General features: G+C 43.3%; 2 protein-coding genes across 3 annotated transcripts in view; one reads left to right on the forward strand and one right to left on the reverse strand.

Annotated features, from left to right (window-relative positions):
* LOC125462223 (GRB2-related adapter protein-like) overlaps positions 1-21,063 on the reverse strand; it is a 272,985-nt gene that overhangs the window by 132,593 nt on the left and 119,329 nt on the right. Inside the window, exon 1 of one of the 2 annotated variants that reach the window (XM_048551984.2) lies at positions 3,797-4,023. The exons of the other annotated variant lie outside the window; for it this stretch is intronic. The gene's annotated coding sequence lies outside the window, so the exon portion shown is untranslated. Of the gene's footprint in view, positions 1-3,796; positions 4,024-21,063 lie in introns of those variants that run through there. 2 annotated transcript variants of the gene reach the window in all.
* LOC125462439 (transmembrane protein 94-like) overlaps positions 1-21,063 on the forward strand; it is a 156,705-nt gene that overhangs the window by 67,817 nt on the left and 67,825 nt on the right. Inside the window, exons 16-20 of the mRNA XM_059653874.1 lie at positions 2,622-2,794; positions 4,231-4,354; positions 7,119-7,225; positions 9,205-9,304; positions 16,070-16,178. Of these exons, the coding sequence (XP_059509857.1) occupies positions 2,622-2,794; positions 4,231-4,354; positions 7,119-7,225; positions 9,205-9,304; positions 16,070-16,178 (613 nt within the window). The remainder of the gene's footprint in view (positions 1-2,621; positions 2,795-4,230; positions 4,355-7,118; positions 7,226-9,204; positions 9,305-16,069; positions 16,179-21,063) is intronic.

Below are 21,063 nucleotides of genomic sequence, written 5' to 3' on the forward strand. Positions count from 1 at the left end.
ATCACAGGATTCAACCTCTCTCCTCACAAAGTGGATGTTTAGGCACCTTGTTTCACTTGGCCGTTTTCTGCAAGGAGATTACACATTGGATAGACCTCCACTATCACAGCAGCCAATCATTGGGATAATGGTGGCAACAGTGGAACAAAGAACGTAGAGAATCCCACTGTCCATTATCCAGTGTGACCTTTGTTTTTATCTGACTGACCCTCCCTTGCATATAAGTGGTGAAAGGGAATCAGGCCCTAGAAAGCCACTCTGTTTCACTGCTGTTACCCTCCTGTGCCAAAATTGCTCTCAGGAATCACCAGAATAGGAATGATAGTAGCCACAGTGGGGATTGCTTACTAGTATGCTCGTTCTGGAGTTAAAAAAGTGCAGTAATGAACACTTCGCCCTCTCTCTGGAAACTGACAAATGTCCTTATACACAGTAAAAGCAGGAGGTGAGAAAGTCAGAGTGGAGATCCCCCTTCACCAGAACTGACTCCAGGGATAATTTCTGTAGCTGTACAGGGGCAAGTGTGGACATGGACATAGAGTAAAATCACTGCTAACTACTGTGGTGATTCGCCAGCATATTCTGTCTCTGAGTTTTTTTATTAGGGGTGAGATCAGCACACAGAGGTGATTGAGGCCTATTGTTGACAATCAATTGAAATTTTCCAGTCAGCTTGGGACCCCTTTAGGTGCCGGAAACAAGGCCATTTTGTGTGTGTAGAAATCTCAGCAACAATCTCAGGGGCCAGCAGCCCAGGCAGGCTGAGAGGCTTTCCCCTCAGAGGATTCCCTTCCACACAGATTCCCCACATGCTGGAGTCTGTGTTTAATTTAAAAATTTTAAAAGTTGCAGAGATGGCTGCCATAAAATGAAGGCATCTTCTGGCCTGTCTCCAACCCAAACTACAGTGTTGCTCCTCCCATACCAAATAGGCTCTTATTGACCCTCCAACTTTGGGAAACTTGTGTGCCTTTCTTAATGGATTGGCAAGTTCACCTTCTGGCCACAAATTGGCCAATTTGGGGAAATTCACTGCCATGCTTTTGTTTCTGTCACACTGTTAGGGTCGTGATCCCATTTGACTCTGAATCAAAAACCTGAAATCCTGTCCCAAAATTGCTGAGTATCTGACAGCTAATATGACATAAACATCACCCAAATGTTTAACAGTGTAACAATAGTGTTTGTCAATGACCTTGAAGAAAGGTCCAGAAGGTTTACCAATTGCTGTGAGGTGACATTCCCTTCTTGAAACCATAACGTTCAGTGTTTGTGCTCCAGCAATTCACAATCAGTGTCAATGATTTGGATGTGTGGGCCAGTTATAATATATCCAACTTTGCAAATGATATAAATTTAGGCAGGAATATGAGTTGTGAGAAGGATGCAAGAGGCTTCAATGGGATTTAGGCAGGCTGTGTGGGTTGATGACAGCAAGGCAGATGGAATATAGTGTGAATAAGTCTTTGATGCAACTTGTAGATGGTACACCCTGCTGCCACTATGAGTCAGTAGTAGAAAGAGTGAATATTGAAAGCTGTGTTTGGGGTGTCAATCAAGTGAGCTGTTTGAAATTCCTAAGTGTGGGTGGAGCTGCACCCATCCAGGCAAGTGAAGAATATTCCATCACACTCCTTAGATGTGCCTTCTTTGCGGTGAACAGGAAATACAGAGTCAGAAGATGAGTTACTTGCTGCAGAATCACTAGCCTCCGAACTACTCTTGTAGCCACAGTATTCCAGCATCTGTAGTAATTTGTTCCTCTTTTAAGGTTCTGACATGCAGCGGCTATGATGTCAATGAACACAGTAAGCAACCAATCATACTGCAGTATTTTCATAGCCAGCATACCATGAAGTTAAAAGCATATTTTCACTTTACTTTTTAAGATTTCAGGTAGCAAAATAAATAATTATTGATTGGATTATGACAGAAGCCAGCCATAGGTGGACAACTTTTTGTCTCATGATTTTGCAGGTGGGGCAACTTTTTGCCAGAAAGGAGAGATTCACACTCCACGAATATGAAATTATCTGTTCAGGTCAGTGAGGGTGTTCAACCGTAATTATCAAATTAATACCGCATAACAAAACCAATCACACCTTGACCAACAAGGTGAAATTTTTTCAAGGATTTTTACAGCAAGACTAACATTGACAGGGCACAAGTCATGATTTCAAAGTTTATCATTGGCTGCTGTCAGCAGAAATCTCAGTAGCACACCCTCTGGGGAAATGTATAATAACTGACAGCAACTTCTGAATTTCCATGTTTATCCTGTGCATGTATGAATTCCAGAGATAACTGACAATTTTTTAATAATAATGATGGTGGATGCTGTTAATTTCACCATCATCATCTCTGTAAAATGAGGGCCACAGTCTCTCAAGGTTAAAAAAAAGAAAGCTTTGCAGAAGTGTAGTGAAGGAACCCATCAATGTTTCTTGAATGATCATATATATTCGATTGAATAAAAATTTGTTTAAGTAATTGTGGATCCAAATGTTTATACAAAAATGTTTAGCAAAACACGTAATGAAATAAGTGTTAATTTATTCATTTTACCACCTAGCTGTGTTCTTTTTAATTAACAAACATTGCATATTTTGCTTGAATTTCAGAATTAACTTTTGATCAGGAAGATAATTTGCACCCCCTTGGCGATCAGATCTTACTTGGCCTCATATCTTCCCAATACCAAGCCAGGCTAGACATGGTCCATCTGATAGATGGTTTAGATGACAGCTGCATCCGCTTTGTCTACTTTTCCTTGGAAGATGAGCTAAAAAGCAAGGTAACAGACTCAAAGTTATAAATGACTACTAATTTAACTACTGAGTATGGTCATTATGCTTTTTCTCTGGAGTATGAGGACTCTCTCTTTCTGTTGAATGTTTGTATAAGATAAAGTAATTTCCAAAATGTCTTTGGAAGGATGTTTACCCTTGAATTTGAAACACTGATTTTGATTTTTATAATAAACAGAAAATCATTAGTGAAGATTTCTTTAGTTCCCTGTTATAATTAAAGAACATTCTTGCAATCTTACTATGATAGTAAGCAACACAAATTTCCTCTCATTGCGAAGGCAATGCAGCATGAAGGTCTATTACCTTTGTTTTCTTAATTGATCCAATAAATTTGACAGGCTTTTGATCTCAAATTTCCTCAATATGGTGTTATCATTGAAATGACCACTCCAGTACAATCCTGGCCCATATTAAGGTTATAAAAGCCACAGTGTATGTTTTTTATAACAATGCTTTAAAAGCTCCTTTGTATATGGGGCTAAATTTAATGCCCAATATAGTTGAGTGCTGGGTGCTAGCCCCTTATCAACACTGAGAAATAGCCAATATTCATATTTGCACGTATCTCAGTAATAAAGTAGAGCTTCTGCCAGCAATGCACAAGAGTTGAATATGCAAGCATTCTGAAGGGTCACTGGACTTGAAAAGTTAATTCTGCTTTCTCAGCGCAGATGCTGCCAAACCTGTTGATGGAACCCTCATCAATTTCTGCTTTTGATATAGACATTGAACTCAATTGGAAATTGGCTTATTGTACAGAGTACGGGCTAAACAGAAAGGAACTTCATGCACCGTGTTGACGCTGCTTGTTTAAATTTCTGATTCTGCATGCCCAATTTATTCAAAATGTTTCCTAAGGCAATCAAGTTTGAAAGTCTCCCTTTCCCATTCTGAAAATTGTTTTATGTTGATAAATGGAATCAATGTTAATTTCAAATATACTTCACTGAAAATGCCTATCTTCATAGAATCACTTAGAAACTTACAGGCTAGGAACACGTTATTCAGCGTAATAGTTCTACGCCAGTATTCGTTTTCCACATTCTTATTTCATCTCACTCGATGAGCATATCCTTCTGATCTTTTCTGCTTCACGCATTTATCCAGCTTCTCCTTAAATATATTTCCACTATTTACTGGAAGGAGTAACATTCACATTTTTTTACCAAATAGTATATCATTTATCAAAAAATCTGTACGTTTCTTTCTTTCAAAATCTTTTCTTCTCTCTGTGTGAGATGAACTGGTCCGACCTCACTGCCCTCTGCTGGTACATTGGGGAATTGAGCAGGTTACAACGTGCTAACATGCAGCCGTCTCCTCGCTACTTCGGACATTGCTAAGGACAAAGGAAGCTTTCCGAAATCACGTGTTTATACTAGAATGTTTAAACATTTACAATACTTTTATGTTTTTGTAGGAATTTGCTGAGAAGATGGGCCTAGAGACAGGCTGGAATTGTCACATCTCATTGCAGTCGAATGGTTTTGTTCTAGATCCAGATCATCTGACGCCCTCTTCTCAAAATATTGTCGACCAGCAAGGTTATATATTTCTTTTCCAAAGTTGTGCTGAAGCTTTTGTTCCAATCCTGACTGGAAAATGAAGCCTTACTTAGTTCAATGTCATGAAAGAACTTTTGTGAGTGCATTCTAAACACTTGCCCTCGGTAAAAAAATGAATTTTCTACCGGAATCTTCAAAGTATTGTAATTTGATCCCATTTTTACTGTACTGCTTTAAAGTATTTATGTTTATAAATGTCAGTTAAAAACCTCACTTCGGAAGTTTGCCTTGTGTATTCTAGTTATATGAGGTTTTACAACATAATTTCGAGCTAACTGTATTTTAAGTTGTCGAATAGAGTGATATTACCCACATGAGTCTCTTTGAAGACTTGTTGATGCTTTTGCTTAATGAGCACATTCTCCATTCCAATTGTCATTGCTCACAGCACTAAGGAGCATTTGGGGTTTTTAGATTTTATGGTACATATCCTGTCACTTCCATGAGATTTCTCTATTACTGTTTTATATAGTTTCAACATATTACTGTTGAAAGCCCATGAGTCAGTCTGTAAGGTAATTCCAAAATGAAATTAACAGACTATCAGAGATTTTGTAGAGGATAATTTATATGCTATCCAAGATTGGATCATCTAATACCACAAAATGCTGAATGGATGGACCTCTCAAATTTTAAATTTAAATTTAATGTTGATTTCTCTCATTGTGCACCTTCTCTGTAGACATAACATTGTTTTCTTTGCTCTGTTCTATTACTCCAATGCACTTTGTATGGTATAATCTGCCTGTATTGCACACAAACAAAACTTTCCTCTGTACCTAGGTATATGTGACAATAATAAATCAAATCAAATTAAAATTCATGAGCATGAATTTTCTGAACAGCGCAGATGATCAGCGGATTACTGGTGCACTTGTAACTTCCCACAATGTGGGACATACATTCCTGGCTCTCACAGCAATGTGTGTCACAGTGTCCCTCAGAAACTCAGCTGAGGCAGAGTAGTGTCAATCAGCAGACAGGAGACCAGACTTTATAGCATCACCTGTATGGTGAGCTTAAAAGTCCAGTTTGAATGTCCATGAATTGATGACACAGAATGGTGAGAGTGTGAATGGTGAGGAGGGCATGTGTGAAAGTCAGCGAGTTGTTACAGTAGGTAAGTGAGTTAGTGTTTAAGTAGATAGGTCGATTTGGTAGCTAGATTGTGTAAGTGGATAGTGGATGCGTGAGTTGATTTTGTGGGTGGGCATTCAGGCCCGGGGAGACAGTGGTTAGTCATGGGGGAGATTCCAGTTGTTTTGGGTGGGGAGGGCTCTGTTGATAGTTGTAGAGGATAGTCATGCTGATTCAGGAGGATTGCCAAGGAGTTGGTGGACAGCTCAGATGGTTGGTTGGATCAGCTCAGTCAGGTATTCAGGAGTTAGACTGTCCATCCTACCCCTGTCACCACTCTCCCTTTCTTCTCTATCCCTTCTCCTCCTCTGTACTTAATCTCTTCCTCCATTCAACACCTCTCCTTTACCCCCTCTCCCTCTCCTTCAACGTTTTTACTTCTGCACTCTTCCTCCTCACCAACTTCTCTTTAGTCACTTTCTTTTAATAACATGAATTGTAAGTCAGCTTTTGAATACCCAGAAGAAGCTCGCTGAAATAGAAGTGCACTAAAAGATAAATAGGCAGGAGAAGAAAATACAGGATAATAAGGGCCCTACAATCCTTAGGCCCAGAACTTGTCTCTTATTGTAACTCTTTCAGGAGTCTGTCAGAAAAAAAACTACAGAAATGTTCCAACTTGGACTACAGGCTATTATCAAAAAATCCCCAAGCCTCATGAGATATCACTGTCAAAGAAGTGGACTTTCAGAAGCACCTTAATTGAGGAAACATTTGAGGAAGGAATTCCAGAGCTTAGTGCTGAGGCAGCGAAAGGCACAATCTCTGATGACTGAGTGATTAAAATTGCAAATGCTCGAGAGGCCAGAATTGAAGAAATGTGAGTCCTTTTGAAGGTGATAGGGTTGGAAAGGATTTCAGCAACAGGAAAAGATAAGGCCATAGAAGAGCTTGAAATCAAGGATGAGAATTCTAAAATCAATTCTTTGCTTAACTAAGGATGAACATATGTCCTTAGCAGAGAAATGATGGAATACACAAGTTTGAAATGTGACCCAGTTTTCAAATGACACTGGATTGTAGAGAGTAGACATTGGAGTTGGAATAGTCTAAACTAGAGACAACAAAAGGCAAGGATGAGAGTTTCAGCAGCAGATGAGTTGAGGTATAGGTGGAGTCAGCCAATGTTAAGGAATTAGAAATAGATGCAGTGATACTGTGTCTATGTAGTTGGAAGTTAATTAGCTGTCAAATGTGATGCTTTTGAAGTATGTAGTTCAGCCTAGATAGTTCCCAAGGTGAGTTGGTGGCGAGGGAACAAAATTTGTGGTGGGGATTAAAGATAATGCCTTCTTGCCATTTAAGTGGAAAGCGTTTCTGTTCATCCATTGCTGGATGTCAGACAAGCAATGTGACAATTCAGTGAGACTGGAGTAGTCTCTAGAAATGGTGGTGGTGAGGTAAAGCTGCATGTCATCAATGAAAATGTTTGTGTATGGTCCCTCTGAGCTTTCTAAGAGCCTTCACCTGGAGTCACTGTGGGAATTGGGCAGAAGCCCCACAGACTTTTAAAGCCGCTGAATTTTTAGGGTACTGGATGAAAAGTAACCTTCTTACAAACTTGTGAAGATAGTTGTTTCAATTATAAATCCTAAAATCCTTTTAGATTCTGAGAATCAGAGACTGATGAGAGAAGATGGGAGCCTATTAGAAACAGATGAGGAAAGGATGCCAGGCAGTAATACATGCAGCTTTATAGACGATCTCAACAGGGTAAGTCTGATGTACTAAAATTTAATATGCTTTGTTTGGTGTTTATGACTTTATTCAATCACATCTTGAGGTGAAACATTGCATAAATATTATAGTTAACAGATATAATACAGTGTGGTGCTGAAGGACCACAGCAGGCCAGGTAGCAACAGAGGAGCAGGAAAGTTGACGTTTCGAGTTGGGACCCTTCTTCAGAAATGGGTGAGGGGGAAGAGAGCTGCAATCTTACCCCACAACCAAAGATATATTTCCCTCTCCACCTCTATCTGCCTTCCATAGGGACTGCTCACTCCGCAACTCCTTCAACTGCTCCACACTCTCCACTAGCCCCACCACCCACCTTTCCTTGCAACCAAAGGAAGTGCCACACCTTACACCACACCTCCCCCTTCACTTCCATTCAAGACACCAAACAAACCTTTCACATCAGACAGAAGTTCTGCTGCACCTCCGTCAATGTGATCTATTGCATCCACTGCTCCCGATGTGGCCTCCTCTACATCGGTGAGACCAAGCAGAGGCTTGGAGACCACTTTGTATAGCACCTGCACTCTGTTCGCGACAAACGACAACACCTTCTGGTCATGACCTATTTCAAGTCCCCCTCCCACTCCTTGGGTGACATGTCCATCCTGGGCCTTCTCCAGTGTCACAATGACAACACCCTGAAACTGGAGGAACAGCACCTCATATTCCGCCTTGGGAGCCTACAACCCAGTGGTCTCAAAGTGGATTTTACTAGCTTCAAAATCTCCCCACCTCCAGCCTCATCCCATCACAAACCCTCCCTCTCATCCCCACCTCCCTGACCTGTCCGGTCCTCCCACCTCACTACCATTCCACCATTCGCCACCATTAGCTACAGTCACCTATCACCATCCCACCTATCTTCCCTAGCCCCACACTTCCTCTCTATTTATTTCCCTGCTCCCATTCCCCTCCCCCATTTTTGAAGAAGGGTTCTGGTCCAAAATGTCAGCTTTCCTGTTCCTGTGGTGCTGCCTGGCCTGCTGTGTTCCTCCAGCTCCACACTGTGTTAGCTTTGACTCCAGCATTAGCAGTTCTTACTATCTCTGGTTGATAACTATCATAGTGTTCTTTCTTCATTTGTGCTATAAAGTCAGTACAGTATATTTTCAAAGTTGGTGGAGGAATTTGGCTTCAGAGTTAAGGCAAGTGTCACATTGTTTAATCCTATTTGTTGTACATGTTCAATTTTTGCCCTTCATTCTACCCTCCATTCCCTCCAGGTGAGCACAGTCGTGCTTCTGCCCATTTCATGGGACTAATAGCCCAGAGAATTAAAGTTCAAATTCCAGTACTTTGATGATTTGAACTAAATTATTTTAGAAGTAAAGTTGACAGTGAATTGCTTGATTAATAGTTTTAAGATCCCCACTGTTTTTCTAATTGTTTTAATTGAGCATTAAGAGAACCAAAGGATCTGCAAAGAGGGTAGAAAAGTGAAGTTAAGTTGGAAGATCAGTCATGATCCTGCTGAATGGTAGAGCTGGCTCATGAGGTTATATTGCCCACTCCTGTTCCAATTTCTTGCTTTCTCTTTAAAAGCAAGTGCTGAAGTTTAATGTATGGTCCTGAAGGTTCTGGATGTTTACCCACTGCTTAGTCAAGTGATCATTCTTCAGAGGTGAGTTCAGGAGCTTGGCCAAGGCACCAAATATTGTTTGGAGACCGTAAGGCAGTCCCTCAAATGTGTCAGAGCTTTCAGGAGGATGAGAAAATAGGTATTACATGTTTACATTCCTCCCAGCCTTAGCCAAACCCTTCCCCATGACATCTCTCCAAATTTCTTAGGATACTGGACTGTACATAAATAATGCCCATGAGATCCCATGATTTCCATAGACTTTAAAAACTGTGATAATATACCTTGTGGAAGGTTTGGGTGGAAGTTGTTTTTCAATTATAATAAAGGTTGTAAGGTCTGCTGTAAATATAACTGGACATTTGTTTCATAGGCTAAATTACCCAGGGGAATTGAGAACATACGGCCACACCTGGAACATGTTGACAATGTTCCTCTTTTGGTTCCGCTTTTTACAGACTGTACTGCAGAAAGTAAGTACTGATACATCACCGGGTGTTAAGTGGGTGAACGTAGGCGAGAAATGTGAATGTAAATATCACCCTTATTTTAGAGGGAGATCACACAATGCTTAAAATCCCAAAACTGCTTCTGGTGCCAAATTGCCCTTTGAACTTCAACAGCGTTCAGTTGTGAAATGGCCCTACATGCTGGAATTTTACGTGCTGAAATGGCCCAGTGTTAAAGATGTTATAGGGATGCATGTTGTTGCATTGTTCCATCATGTACAAGGGCAATTCTGCCCAGAAGGAAACTATCTATTGAAGTGGTAGTGCCATACTTTTTGCAATGTTCCAAACTGTGTTGGCTTACCAACAATGCAGAATATATGGTGAAATGTCAGCCCAGCACAAGTCCAGAACTTAGCATCAAGCATGTGACCTCATTGGAAGGGAAACTTCACACCCCTTTGTGTTCAACAAGTGCAGTGTAAGGCCAACAGTGTAAGCTTATTTATGCACTCACACCATTCCGCTGACAATATAACTTGGTCTACGGCACTCTCAAAAAAAAACCTCCAGCATTACTGATGCAGATGAATCTGGTATTGCTGTGCTTGTGCAAGGTTGCCTTACAATATTGTCTCCACTTTACTATTTGTTGACAATCATGTATAAATATTAATGATTCATGTTGATACCAATATTGTTCAATGAAACAAATGTATTTGTAATAACTACAGCACTGATAAGGTTTAATGTTTCTGAGGAAGGGTCACCAGACCTGAAACATTAACTCTGATTTTTTTTTCTCAGATGCTGCCAGACCGGCTGAGTTTTTCCAACAACTTCTGTTTTTCTTCCTGATTTACAGCATCCACAGTTCTTTTGTTTTTTTATTTTTAAGAGAATTTACCAACCCAGTTCACAGTGCCATCCACTGGCCACAGCTTGTATGGCATTGTTACAGCCACTTGTTCACATACCAAATATCTATTCTGAATGTTTAAATAGGGCTGTTGAAGTGTTATATATTTGAAGAAAAGTGTGAACAAAAACATGACAATGACATTACAAAATACCAACGTGTTTATTTTAATCATTGCTTCTTGAAACCGTTTTTAAATGCTGGAAACCATTTTGCATTATATGTATGATAAACATTGTAAACTAATTTGTTTTAGAACAAAGCAATGACAGTAACTTTCAACCAAATGGAAATGTCAGAGCCTGAACAGACTTTTGATTTCCTGACAAACACAGAATAGAAAGTTACTTTGGAATTCGATTCATTTAAATCAAAATTGTAGATACAGTTTTTTGTTTCTATTTCTCAGGAGAGTCAGTGTGATCGTACAGAATACTGAGGTTCCTGAATAAAATAGACATGGAGAGGATGTTTCACTGGTAGGAGAGATTAGGAGAGGGCAAAGTCTCAGAGTGAAGGGATGACCCTTTACAACTGAGATGAGGGGGAATATCTTCAACCAGAGGGTGGTGAATCTGAGGAGCTCATTGCTACAGAAGGCTGTGGATGCCAAGTTATTGAGAGTCTTTAATACAGTGATGGGTAGGTTCTTAATTATTAAGGGGATCAAAGTTAATGGGGACAAGGCAGGAGTATGGCATTGGGAAATATATTAACCATGATTAAGTAGCAGCGGTGACTCGTTGGGCCAAATACCTAACTCTCCTCTTATATCTTATGGCGCAACCACCATATATTGGTTGCTGGCTGCATTTTTCCCAGTAGTTAGAATATACCCAAACAGGTGAGATCAATTTTAAATGAGGAAGTTATTCTTGAAAGGTCAACAGACAGTAAGAAAAGTATGTAGGTAGGTGTTTATTGTGGTTGGTCAGTGGGAAGGGTGGAGCAGATAAGTGAGTTGGAAGATGGACAGATTGGGGGAGAAGAGATTTTGAAGCTGGTGAAGTCAATATTCAGGCCATTGGGCTGTAAGTTCCCAAGGTGAAATATGAGGTTTTGTTCCTCCAGTTTCCTCTGACATCTCCTCCTACCATCCCCGCAATCACGACCCCACTTCTGATCATTAAGCCATCATCAACCAGACCATCAACAACCTCATCACCTCAGGAAATCTCCCAAGCACAGCCTCCAACCTTATAGTTCTCAAATGCCACACTACCCGTTTTTTATCTCCTACCCAAGATTCATAAACCCGACTGCCCCAGTCAACCCATTGTCTCTGCCCGATCCTGCCCCATTGAGCTCATCTCCTCCGACCACAACTCTATTCTTTGTCCTTTGGTCCAGGAACTGTCCACCTATATTCAGGACACAAGCCATGCCCACCACCTTTTTCAAAACATTCAATTCCCCGGCCCCCAAGATCACATCTTCACCATGGACGTTCTGTTCTTGTACACCTGCATCCCTGATGAAGATGGCCTAAAAGCCCTACACTTCTTCCTCTCCCATAGGCCCGCCCAGCCCCCCTCCACCGACACACTCATTAACTTGGTGAAACTGGTCCTCACCCTCAACAATTTTTCCTTTGATTGCTCCCAACTTCCTACAAACCGAAGGGGTGGCCATGGGCACCTGCATGGGCCTGAGCTATGCCTGCCTCTTTGTAGGATTCTTGGAGCAGTCCCTCTTCAACAACTACACCAGCACCATTCCCCACTTCTTTCCCAGCTTTATTGATGACTGTATCAGTGCTGCTTAGTGCTCCTGTGAGGAGCTCAAACTGTTCATCAACTTTTCCAACACTTTCACCCTGCCCTGAAATTCACCTGTGCCATTTCTGACAGCTGCCTCCCCTTCCTAGACCTCTCCATGTCCAGTAACCGACTCACCACTGACATCCATTTCAAACCCACTGATTCTTACAATTACCTCAACTACAACTCCTCTCACCCACCCTCCTATCCCAAAAATCCTATCCCTTACTCACAATTCCTCTGCCTCCGCTGCATCTGCTCCCAGGATGAGGTGTTCTACTCTAGGACTTCACAGATATCCTCCTACTTTAGAGACCCTAGTTTCCTCTCCTCTGTTATCAAGGATGCCCTCAACCGCATCACCCCTATTTGCTATGCTTCTGTCCCCAAACCCTCTCCCTCCAACAACCATAGGATAGATAGAGTCCTATTAGTCCTCACATATTTAAGAGACTGCTGGACATGTATATGGTCACAGAAATTTGAGGGTGCATACATGAGGATCAATGGTCGGCACAACATTGTGGGCTGAAGGGCCTGTTCTGTGCTGTACTGTTCTATGTTCTATGTTCTATACCACCCACCAACCTCTGAATACAATGCATCATCCTCCAACATTCTGCCACAAACTTTCAGACCCCACCACCAAAAAGATATTTCCCTCCCAGCTCTGCTCATTTTCCACAGGGATCATTCTCCCTGTGACTCCCTCGTCAGCTTCACACTCCCCACAGTCCCTCCACCACACTCACTGCCTTTCCCTGCAATCACAAGAAGTGCAACACCTGCCCCTACACCTCCCACCTCACCTCCATCCATGGCCCCAAACAATCCTTCTATATCTGGCACAGATTCACCTGCTCTTCACATAACTTAATCTACTGTATCCATTGCTCCCGGTGTAGTCTCCTTTATATCAGGGAGACCAAATGCAGACTTGGGGACCGGTTTGTGGAGCATCTGCACTCTGCACGCACCAGCCCACCTGACCTTCCTGTTGTGATCCACTTTAACTTCCCCTCCCACTCTTCTAATGACATGTCCATCCTTGGCCTTCTCCACTGTCGGAGTGGGGCTAAATGTAAACTGGAGGAACAACACCTCATGTTTTGTCTTGGGAGCATATAGTCCAATGGCCTGAATACTGACTTTACCTGCTTCAAAATCTTTCCTCCCCAAATGTGTCCATCTTTTGACTGACCTATCTGCTCCACCCTTCTCACTGACCAACAACAATAACGCCCTACCCGCATCACCACTTTCAAAATCTCACCACTCCCAACCTGTCCATCTTCCGTACTCACCTATCCACTCCAACCTTCCCACTGACCAATCATTATAAACCCCACCGCTGCTATTTAATCATGGTTATGAACCCCTTTCTCCATTTCACCTACCCTCCCCCAGCCCCAAGCCCCTTTTTCTGGGCTCCCCTCCACCTCTCAAGCCTAATGAAGGGTTTCAGCCTGAAATGTTGACTTTTCTGCTTCTTGGATGCCCTCTGACCTGCTGTGTTTTTCCAGCTCCGCATTTATTGACTCTAACCTCCAGCATCTGCAGTCTTCACTGTCTCCATTAAAATAAGTAAGTCCCAGCAAAATTAACAAATTAGGATTGGCATCCACATGTCTAGCTTTACCTCATATCAATTTGAGGCACAGAGGCTCAGAGGTTAGTACTGTTATCTCACAGTACCACGGACCCGGGTTCAGTTTCACCCTTGGGCTGACTGTGTGTGTGGAGTTTGCACGTTCTCCCTCTGTCTGCGTGGGTTTCCCCTGGGTGCTCTGGTTTCCTCTCATAGCCCAGAGATGTGCAGGTTAGGTGGACTGGCTGTGCTAAATTGCCCAAGGTGTCCAGGGATGTGGACTAGATGGATTAGCCATGGGACCTGCAGGTTTACAAGGAATATGGTAGGTGGTTTGGGGTTGGGTCAGAGTCTGGGTGGAATGCTGTTAAGAGGGTTATGGACTCGATGGGCTGAATGACCTGCTTCACACTGTAGGGATTCAATGAATATCAAGAATTAGGTTTTAGGTGTCAGCTGTGACTCAGTCAGTTGCACTTTCACCTCTGCATCAGAAAGCTCCAGCTTCAATTCTTACCACTGAGACTTCAGCATAAAATCTAGGCTGACATTTGTGGTGCATTATTGTAGTAGTGCTGAACTGTCAGATGCGCAATCTCTCAGATGAGTTATTAGAATGGGAGTTAAATCATTTTTGAAATGTGCAGAACATCTTATTGGTGCATTGGGCAACATTTATACTGTGATCAACATCACACCACACATTATTTGTTCATTATAACTTTGCTGTTTTGTGATATTAATATTTTATACTGTATAGTATAAATGTCATTCCCTTTCATTTTGACATTTCTTGCAAATTTGATCTAATGAGTACAGGACAAAAAGCCTTGACAAAATGTGTCTTTTTTCAGCAGTATACAATTTCTTCATCCTTACTATTTGTGGCCACTGTAATAAACACTGGGCAGAAATCCAATCGAACTCTTCATTTTAGAGGGGAGGAAAGGAATAAGAAAAATATTGGAAAGAAATTATATACAGTTAAAGAGAAAAATAAAGTATTTTTAACCTGTGTATATGCTAATTTGATTGGCGGTGAACATGTTGATGTCATAACATTAACAAAACATTATAATTTCCATTCACAAAAGCAGACGTTGCTGGAAAAATTCAGCAGGTCCAGCAGTATCTGTGGAGAAAAATCAGATTGAACGTTTTGTGTCCAGTGACCATTCCTCAGAATTGATGGTACGTAGGAAAGAGTCAGCTGACAACCGCTGCACAGACTGGGCGACTGCTTTGTAGAAGACCCTGAGCTTCCAGTTGCCTGCCACCTCAACACATTTATATTGATGAGGGATAGTAGGAACTGCAGATGCTGGAGAATCTGAGATAACAAGGTGTAGAGCTAGATAAACACTGCAGGCCAGGAAGCATCAGAGGAGCAGGAAAGCTGACGTTTCAGGCCTAGGCCCTTCTTCAGAAACGCTTATAATGATCCCTGGCTAGCATCTCTGTCTCAGCTTTGCTGCAGTGCTTTAACCTGCTTAACAGACCTTTAACTGTTGCTCTGTCTGTCCAACTGTTTTTCTCTCTTTGTGGGCTGTATCTCCATCTTTCACTTACTCTCCTCCCCTCCCATCCCATCTTCTGCATATATGTCAACTTTTTCCTGGCTACCATCAGTTCTGAAGAACGGTCACTGGACCTGAAACCTCAACTCTGATTTCTTTCCACGGATGCTGCCAGACCTGCCGAGTTTTTCTGGCAATTTTCATTTTTGTTTTTGTTTCTGATTTCCAGCATCTAACGTTCTGTTGGATTTTTATTACGATTTCCATTGTCTAAGGAGTAGAAGAAGGAGCACAAATCAAATTAGAGAAGTAAGCCATGGTTACAATGCAACCTTCAAACCCACTCCCACGATGTAAAAATGTTCTTGAAAATAGTCTCAATTCTGACTTTTAACAGGGTGTTGCGAATTAATTTCAAGGAACATTTACATGCGATGTGCTGTAGTTTGAGGAATTCTCCAGTCCATGGTAGAACTTGCAAGAATGCTGCAGTTAAGTTCTATTAAAAAGGAGCAAATACAGTACGGGGAAAGAAATAGTCTGCAACAGGAAATTGCACTTTTACTACATATTTTACAGTCGTAGAATACTATACAATTACACCTTTAGACAGAGGGAGATTATTAAGTGCATTGTATCTCTGATAGCAACTGAAGACAACAATTGTATATTCAGAGCTACTTGTATGCAAATATACAACTCACCAGTTGCCACCCGAAATGGGCAGAAAGTTGTTGAATGGAGAAGAATTTAGTAAGTGTCCTGCCACAGAGGTAGATGAATTTACTTTAAATGGCTTCTTCCTGGTCCTGGATCATCTGCTCATTCCCTCATCAAATTAACGGCAGCTTCACACCTCTGTTAGTACACAGATACATTTGCAGTTGTCCCCAAATTAAAGAGCAGCAGTGTCATCAATTCTCAAATGAATTTTCAATGAACACACTTCTTGAGATTGTGCCAAGTGTTATTGCTCCACCTGACTTGCCTTCTCTCTCCTCAAAGCCATGTGCGAGATGGTGAGAATAATGCAGGAGTATGGAGAAGTGGTTTGCTGCCTTGGAAGTTCTCTTAACAGTAGGAACATTGGAATTTTTCTACAGAGTGATATCAGGTAAATATTTAAGCCATACCCTGACAATGTGTCATTCTGTACTTCAAAATTATATCTGTTCATGCTTGTCAGAATGTGGCATCTTCTGGCTGGAAAGAGAACAGATTGGTATTTTGAACACTCCGTCTCAATATAGAGCAGTTTCCAGATCAAGTATGTAGAAAGGTTGCATATCTTGTGCTCTTTCGTCTGTTGAACCTGAATTCAATGATTTTTTTTTATACTTGTGATTCCAACTTCACAACCAAGCAAAAGAATTAGTAATGAAAAGGGGTTCTGGATTTAAAAACGTTTGATTTCCAAACGCTTGTGCTTGCAAATACGATCTCGTGCAGAGGCGTAATTTTAAAGAGCTAACGTATGAAGGCTCCTTTATATTTTCCTGCATTGTGTTCTGACTTGCGTACAAATTCCATTTGCAACCTGGGACTGCCTTAATTACCCAACTATTTGGCATCTGTCGTCATTAAAAAGATGGAAAATTTAACCTTTTCAATCTGGGCTCTATTCAAACCTAGATAAAAAAATGTGAGGCTGGATGAACACAGCAGGCCAAGCAGCATCTCAGGAGCACAAAAGCTGACGTTTCGGGCCTGGACCCTTCATCAGAGAGGGGGATGGGGAGAGGGAACTGGAATAAATAGGGAGAGAGGGGGAGGCGGACCGAAGATGGAGAGTAAAGAAGATAGGTGGAGAGAGTATAGGTGGGGAGGTAGGGAGGGGATAGGTCAGTCCAGGGAAGACGGACAGGTCAAGGAGGTGGGATGAGGTTAGTAGGTGGATGGGGGTGCGGCTTCGGGTGGGAGGAAGGGATGGGTGAGAGGAAGAACTGGTTAGGGAGGCAGAGACAGGTTGGACTGGTTTTGGGATGCAGTGGGTGGGGGGGAAGAGCTGGGCTGGTTGTGTGGTGCAGTGGGGGGAGGGGACGAACTGGGCTGGTTTAGGGATGTAGTAGGGGAAGGGGAGATTTTGAAACTGGTGAAGTCCACATTGATACCATATGGCTGCAGGGTTCCCAGGCGGAATATGAGTTGCTGTTCCTGCAACTTTCGGGTGGCATCATTGTGGCAGTGCAGGAGGCCCATGATGGACATGTCATCTAGAGAATGGGAAGGGGAGTGGAAATGGTTTGCGACTGGGAGGTGCAGTTGTTTGTTGCGAACTGAGCGGAGGTGTTCTGCAAAGCAGTCTCCAAGCCTCCGCTTGGTTTCCCCAATGTAGAGGAAGCCGCACCGGGTACAGTGGATGCAGTATACCACATTGGCAGATGTGCAGGTGAACCTCTGCTTAATGTGGAATGTCATCTTGGGGCCTGGGATAGGGGTGAGGGAGGAGGTGTGGGGGCAAGTGTAGCATTTCCTGCGGTTGCAGGGGAAGGTGCCGGGTGTGGTGGGGTTGGAGGGCAGTGTGGAGCGAACAAGGGAGTCAAGGAGAGAGTGGTCTCTCCGGAAAGCAGACAGGGGTGGGGATGGAAAAATGTCTTGGGTGGTGGGGTCGGATTGTAAATGGCGAAAGTGTCGGAGGATGATGCGTTGTATCCGGAGGTTGGTAGGGTGGTGTGTGAGAACGAGGGGGATCCTCTTAGGGCGGTTGTGGCGGGGGCGGGGTGTGCGGGATGTGTTGCGGGAAATACGGGAGACGCGGTCAAGGGCGTTCTCGATCACTGTGGGGGGAAAGTTGCGGTCCTTAAAGAACTTGGACATCTGGGATGTGCGGGAGTGGAATGTCTTATCATGGGAGCAGATGCGGTGGAGGCGGAGGAATTGGGAATAGGGGATGGAATTTTTGCAGGAGGGTGGGTGGGAGGAGGTGTATTCTAGGTAGCTGTGGGAGTCGGTGGGCTTGAAATGGACATCAGTTACAAGCTGGTTGCCTGAGATGGAGACTGAGAGGTCCAGGAAGGTGAGGGATGTGCTGGAGATGGCCCGGAGGAAGAGGTGGGGTTTGGGGCCTGTGTAGGCCTCTTCCTCCGGTACATTGATGACTGTATCGGCGCCGCCTCTTGCTCCCCAGAGGAGCACGAACAGTTCATCCACTTCACCAACACCTTCCACCCCAACCTTCAGTTCACCTGGGCCATCTCCAGCACATCCCTCACCTTCCTGGACCTCTCAGTCTCCATCTCAGGCAACCAGCTTGTAACTGATGTCCATTTCAAGCCCACCGACTCCCACAGCTACCTAGAATACACCTCCTCCCACCCACCCTCCTGCAAAAATTCCATCCCCTATTCCCAATTCCTCCGCCTCCGCCGCATCTGCTCCCACGATAAGACATTCCACTCCCGCACATCCCAGATGTCCAAGTTCTTTAAGGACCGCAACTTTCCCCCCACAGTGATCGAGAACGCCCTTGACCGCGTCTCCTGTATTTCCCGCAACACATCCCGCACACCCCGCCCCCGCCACAACCGCCCTAAGAGGATCCCCCTCGTTCTCACACACCACCCTACCAACCTCCGGATACAACGCATCATGCTCCGACACTTTCGCCATTTACAATCCGACCCCACCACCCAAGACATTTTTCCATCCCCACCCCTGTCTGCTTTCCGGAGAGACCACTCTCTCCTTGACTCCCTTGTTCGCTCCACACTGCCCTCCAACCCCACCACACCCAGCACCTTCCCCTGCAACCGCAGGAAATGCTACACTTGCCCCCACACTTCCTCCCTCAGCCCTATCCCAGGCCCCAAGATGACATTCCACATTAAGCAGAGGTTCACCTGCACATCTGCCAATGTGGTATACTGCATCCACTGTACCCGATGCGGCTTCCTCTACATTGGGGAAACCAAGCGGAGGCTTGGGGACCGCTTTGCAGAACACCTCCGCTCAGTTCGCAACAAACAACTGCACCTCCCAGTCGCAAACCATTTCCACTCCCCCTCCCATTCTCTAGATGACATGTCCATCATGGGCCTCCTGCAGTGCCACAATGATGCCACCCGAAGGTTGCAGGAACAGCAACTCATATTCCGCCTGGGAACCCTGCAGCCTAATGGTATCAATGTGGACTTCACCAGTTTCAAAATCTCCCCTTCCCCTACTGCATCCCTAAACCAGCCCATTTCGTCCCCTCCCCCCACTGCACCACACAACCAGCCCAGCTCTTCCCCCCCACCCACTGCATCCCAAAACCAGTCCAACCTGTCTCTGCCTCCCTAACCGGTTCTTCCTCTCACCAATCCTTCCTCCCACCCCAAGCCGCACCCCCATCCACCTACTAACCTCATCCCACCTCCTTGACCTGTCCGTCTTCCCTGGACTGACCTATCCCCTCCCTACCTCCCCACCTATACTCTCTCCACCTATCTTCTTTACTCTCCATCTTCGGTCCGCCTCCCCCTCCCTCCCTATTTATTCCAGTTCCCTCTCCCCATCCCCCTCTCTGATGAAGGGTCTAGGCCCGAAACGTCAGCTTTTGTGCTCCTGAGTTGCTGCTTGGCCTGCTGTGTTCATCCAGCCTCACATTTTATTATCTTGGAATTCTCCAGCATCTGCAGTTCCCATTATCTCTATTCAAACCTAGCAGTGATTTGTATTTTGTATTGCATTACCTACTCCCAGCACTAGAATGAATATCAGGACATAGTAGATTTGCAAGAATTTAATAAGAAGGAAACAGTCATACAGGTCCCTCAGTTTTATCACTGAGTATCACTGCTTCATTTAGTATGTTGTCATATTTGGACATTATACCAGTCCAATGAGATAAATGGATAGAACTTCTGTGGGTTTTCTCGTGGACTCTTTGTGAAAATTCTTTGTTGCATAATATATATAATTTACAGCGCAGTAACAATTCACTCAGCTCACAATTGATCATGATTCATGAGTGTCCTCCCATCCTACTTTATCTCACACTATTAACTATTTCTCTTATTCCTTTTCTCACAAGCATATGTCTGGGTTCATCCTAAATCCATTCATGCCATTAACATCAACTAATTTGTGTGGTAGTGAACTCCTGTTCTCATTTTTTTGGGGGGGTGAAGTGGTTTCCCCTGAAATCCCCACTGCACTTTTTTTTATGCTCTCACTGGGCTCATTTGTGATTATGTTAACTTTACAGTTCTGGACATCTCCAATTTCACAACTGGACAAACCTGTCTATTTAGTAAGATAACTGGCTTCATTCCAGTGGCAGGCATGATAGACTGAGCACATATCGCACTGAGGGGACTATACCATAAGGCAGCTGAGTTCATCAATTGATTAAGATTCCAGTGCATCAATGCACAAATGACCTGTGTCCATTTTACAACCCACTTGCGACTGTTCATCAATTCTCAAGTCCCACTACTCCGGGTCTCCTACAAAAATTAATGATTTAACCAAAGTATGTAAAGACTCCGGTTTAACTGTCTGATGAAATTGGGTTATTCAGAAAACACTGACCAGGTTCCTGTACTTAACAAGATCTGTTGTTTATTCAAGTAAAGAAGTTATGGCCACAGGTAAACAAGACCATTAACTATCAACATATAACTATCTTTGAAACTTGAACCTTCTTCTAAAAGCTCTAAACACACATATAGGCCTGGACAAACAAAAAACAAAATTGGTATTATAGGGGTGGAGGGAAAACCTGGGAAAATACAGTTCAAAAGCACCAGTTCACACAGTTTGATGAGATGCTCATTTTCCGTCTCTAGACCTTCTGTGCTTCAACCATCTACCTCCAGGTTCCTTCACTTCTTTTCAAGATGCACAGAGAAATTGTTTTCCTAATTACAAGGTCTCTTACTTACTGTATTAAGGCAATAGCTTATAGCAACTGGTGGGAAAAAGTAACTTGCTTTCTTCAGGCTTCAGGCACTTCTACTACAGAAAGATCATGACATAGAACCTGAGATAATGGGAACTGCAGATGCTGGAGATTC

This window comes from Stegostoma tigrinum, chromosome 23 (assembly GCF_030684315.1).
Source record: "Stegostoma tigrinum isolate sSteTig4 chromosome 23, sSteTig4.hap1, whole genome shotgun sequence".
In the NCBI taxonomy this organism is placed as follows: Eukaryota; Metazoa; Chordata; class Chondrichthyes; order Orectolobiformes; family Stegostomatidae; genus Stegostoma; species Stegostoma tigrinum.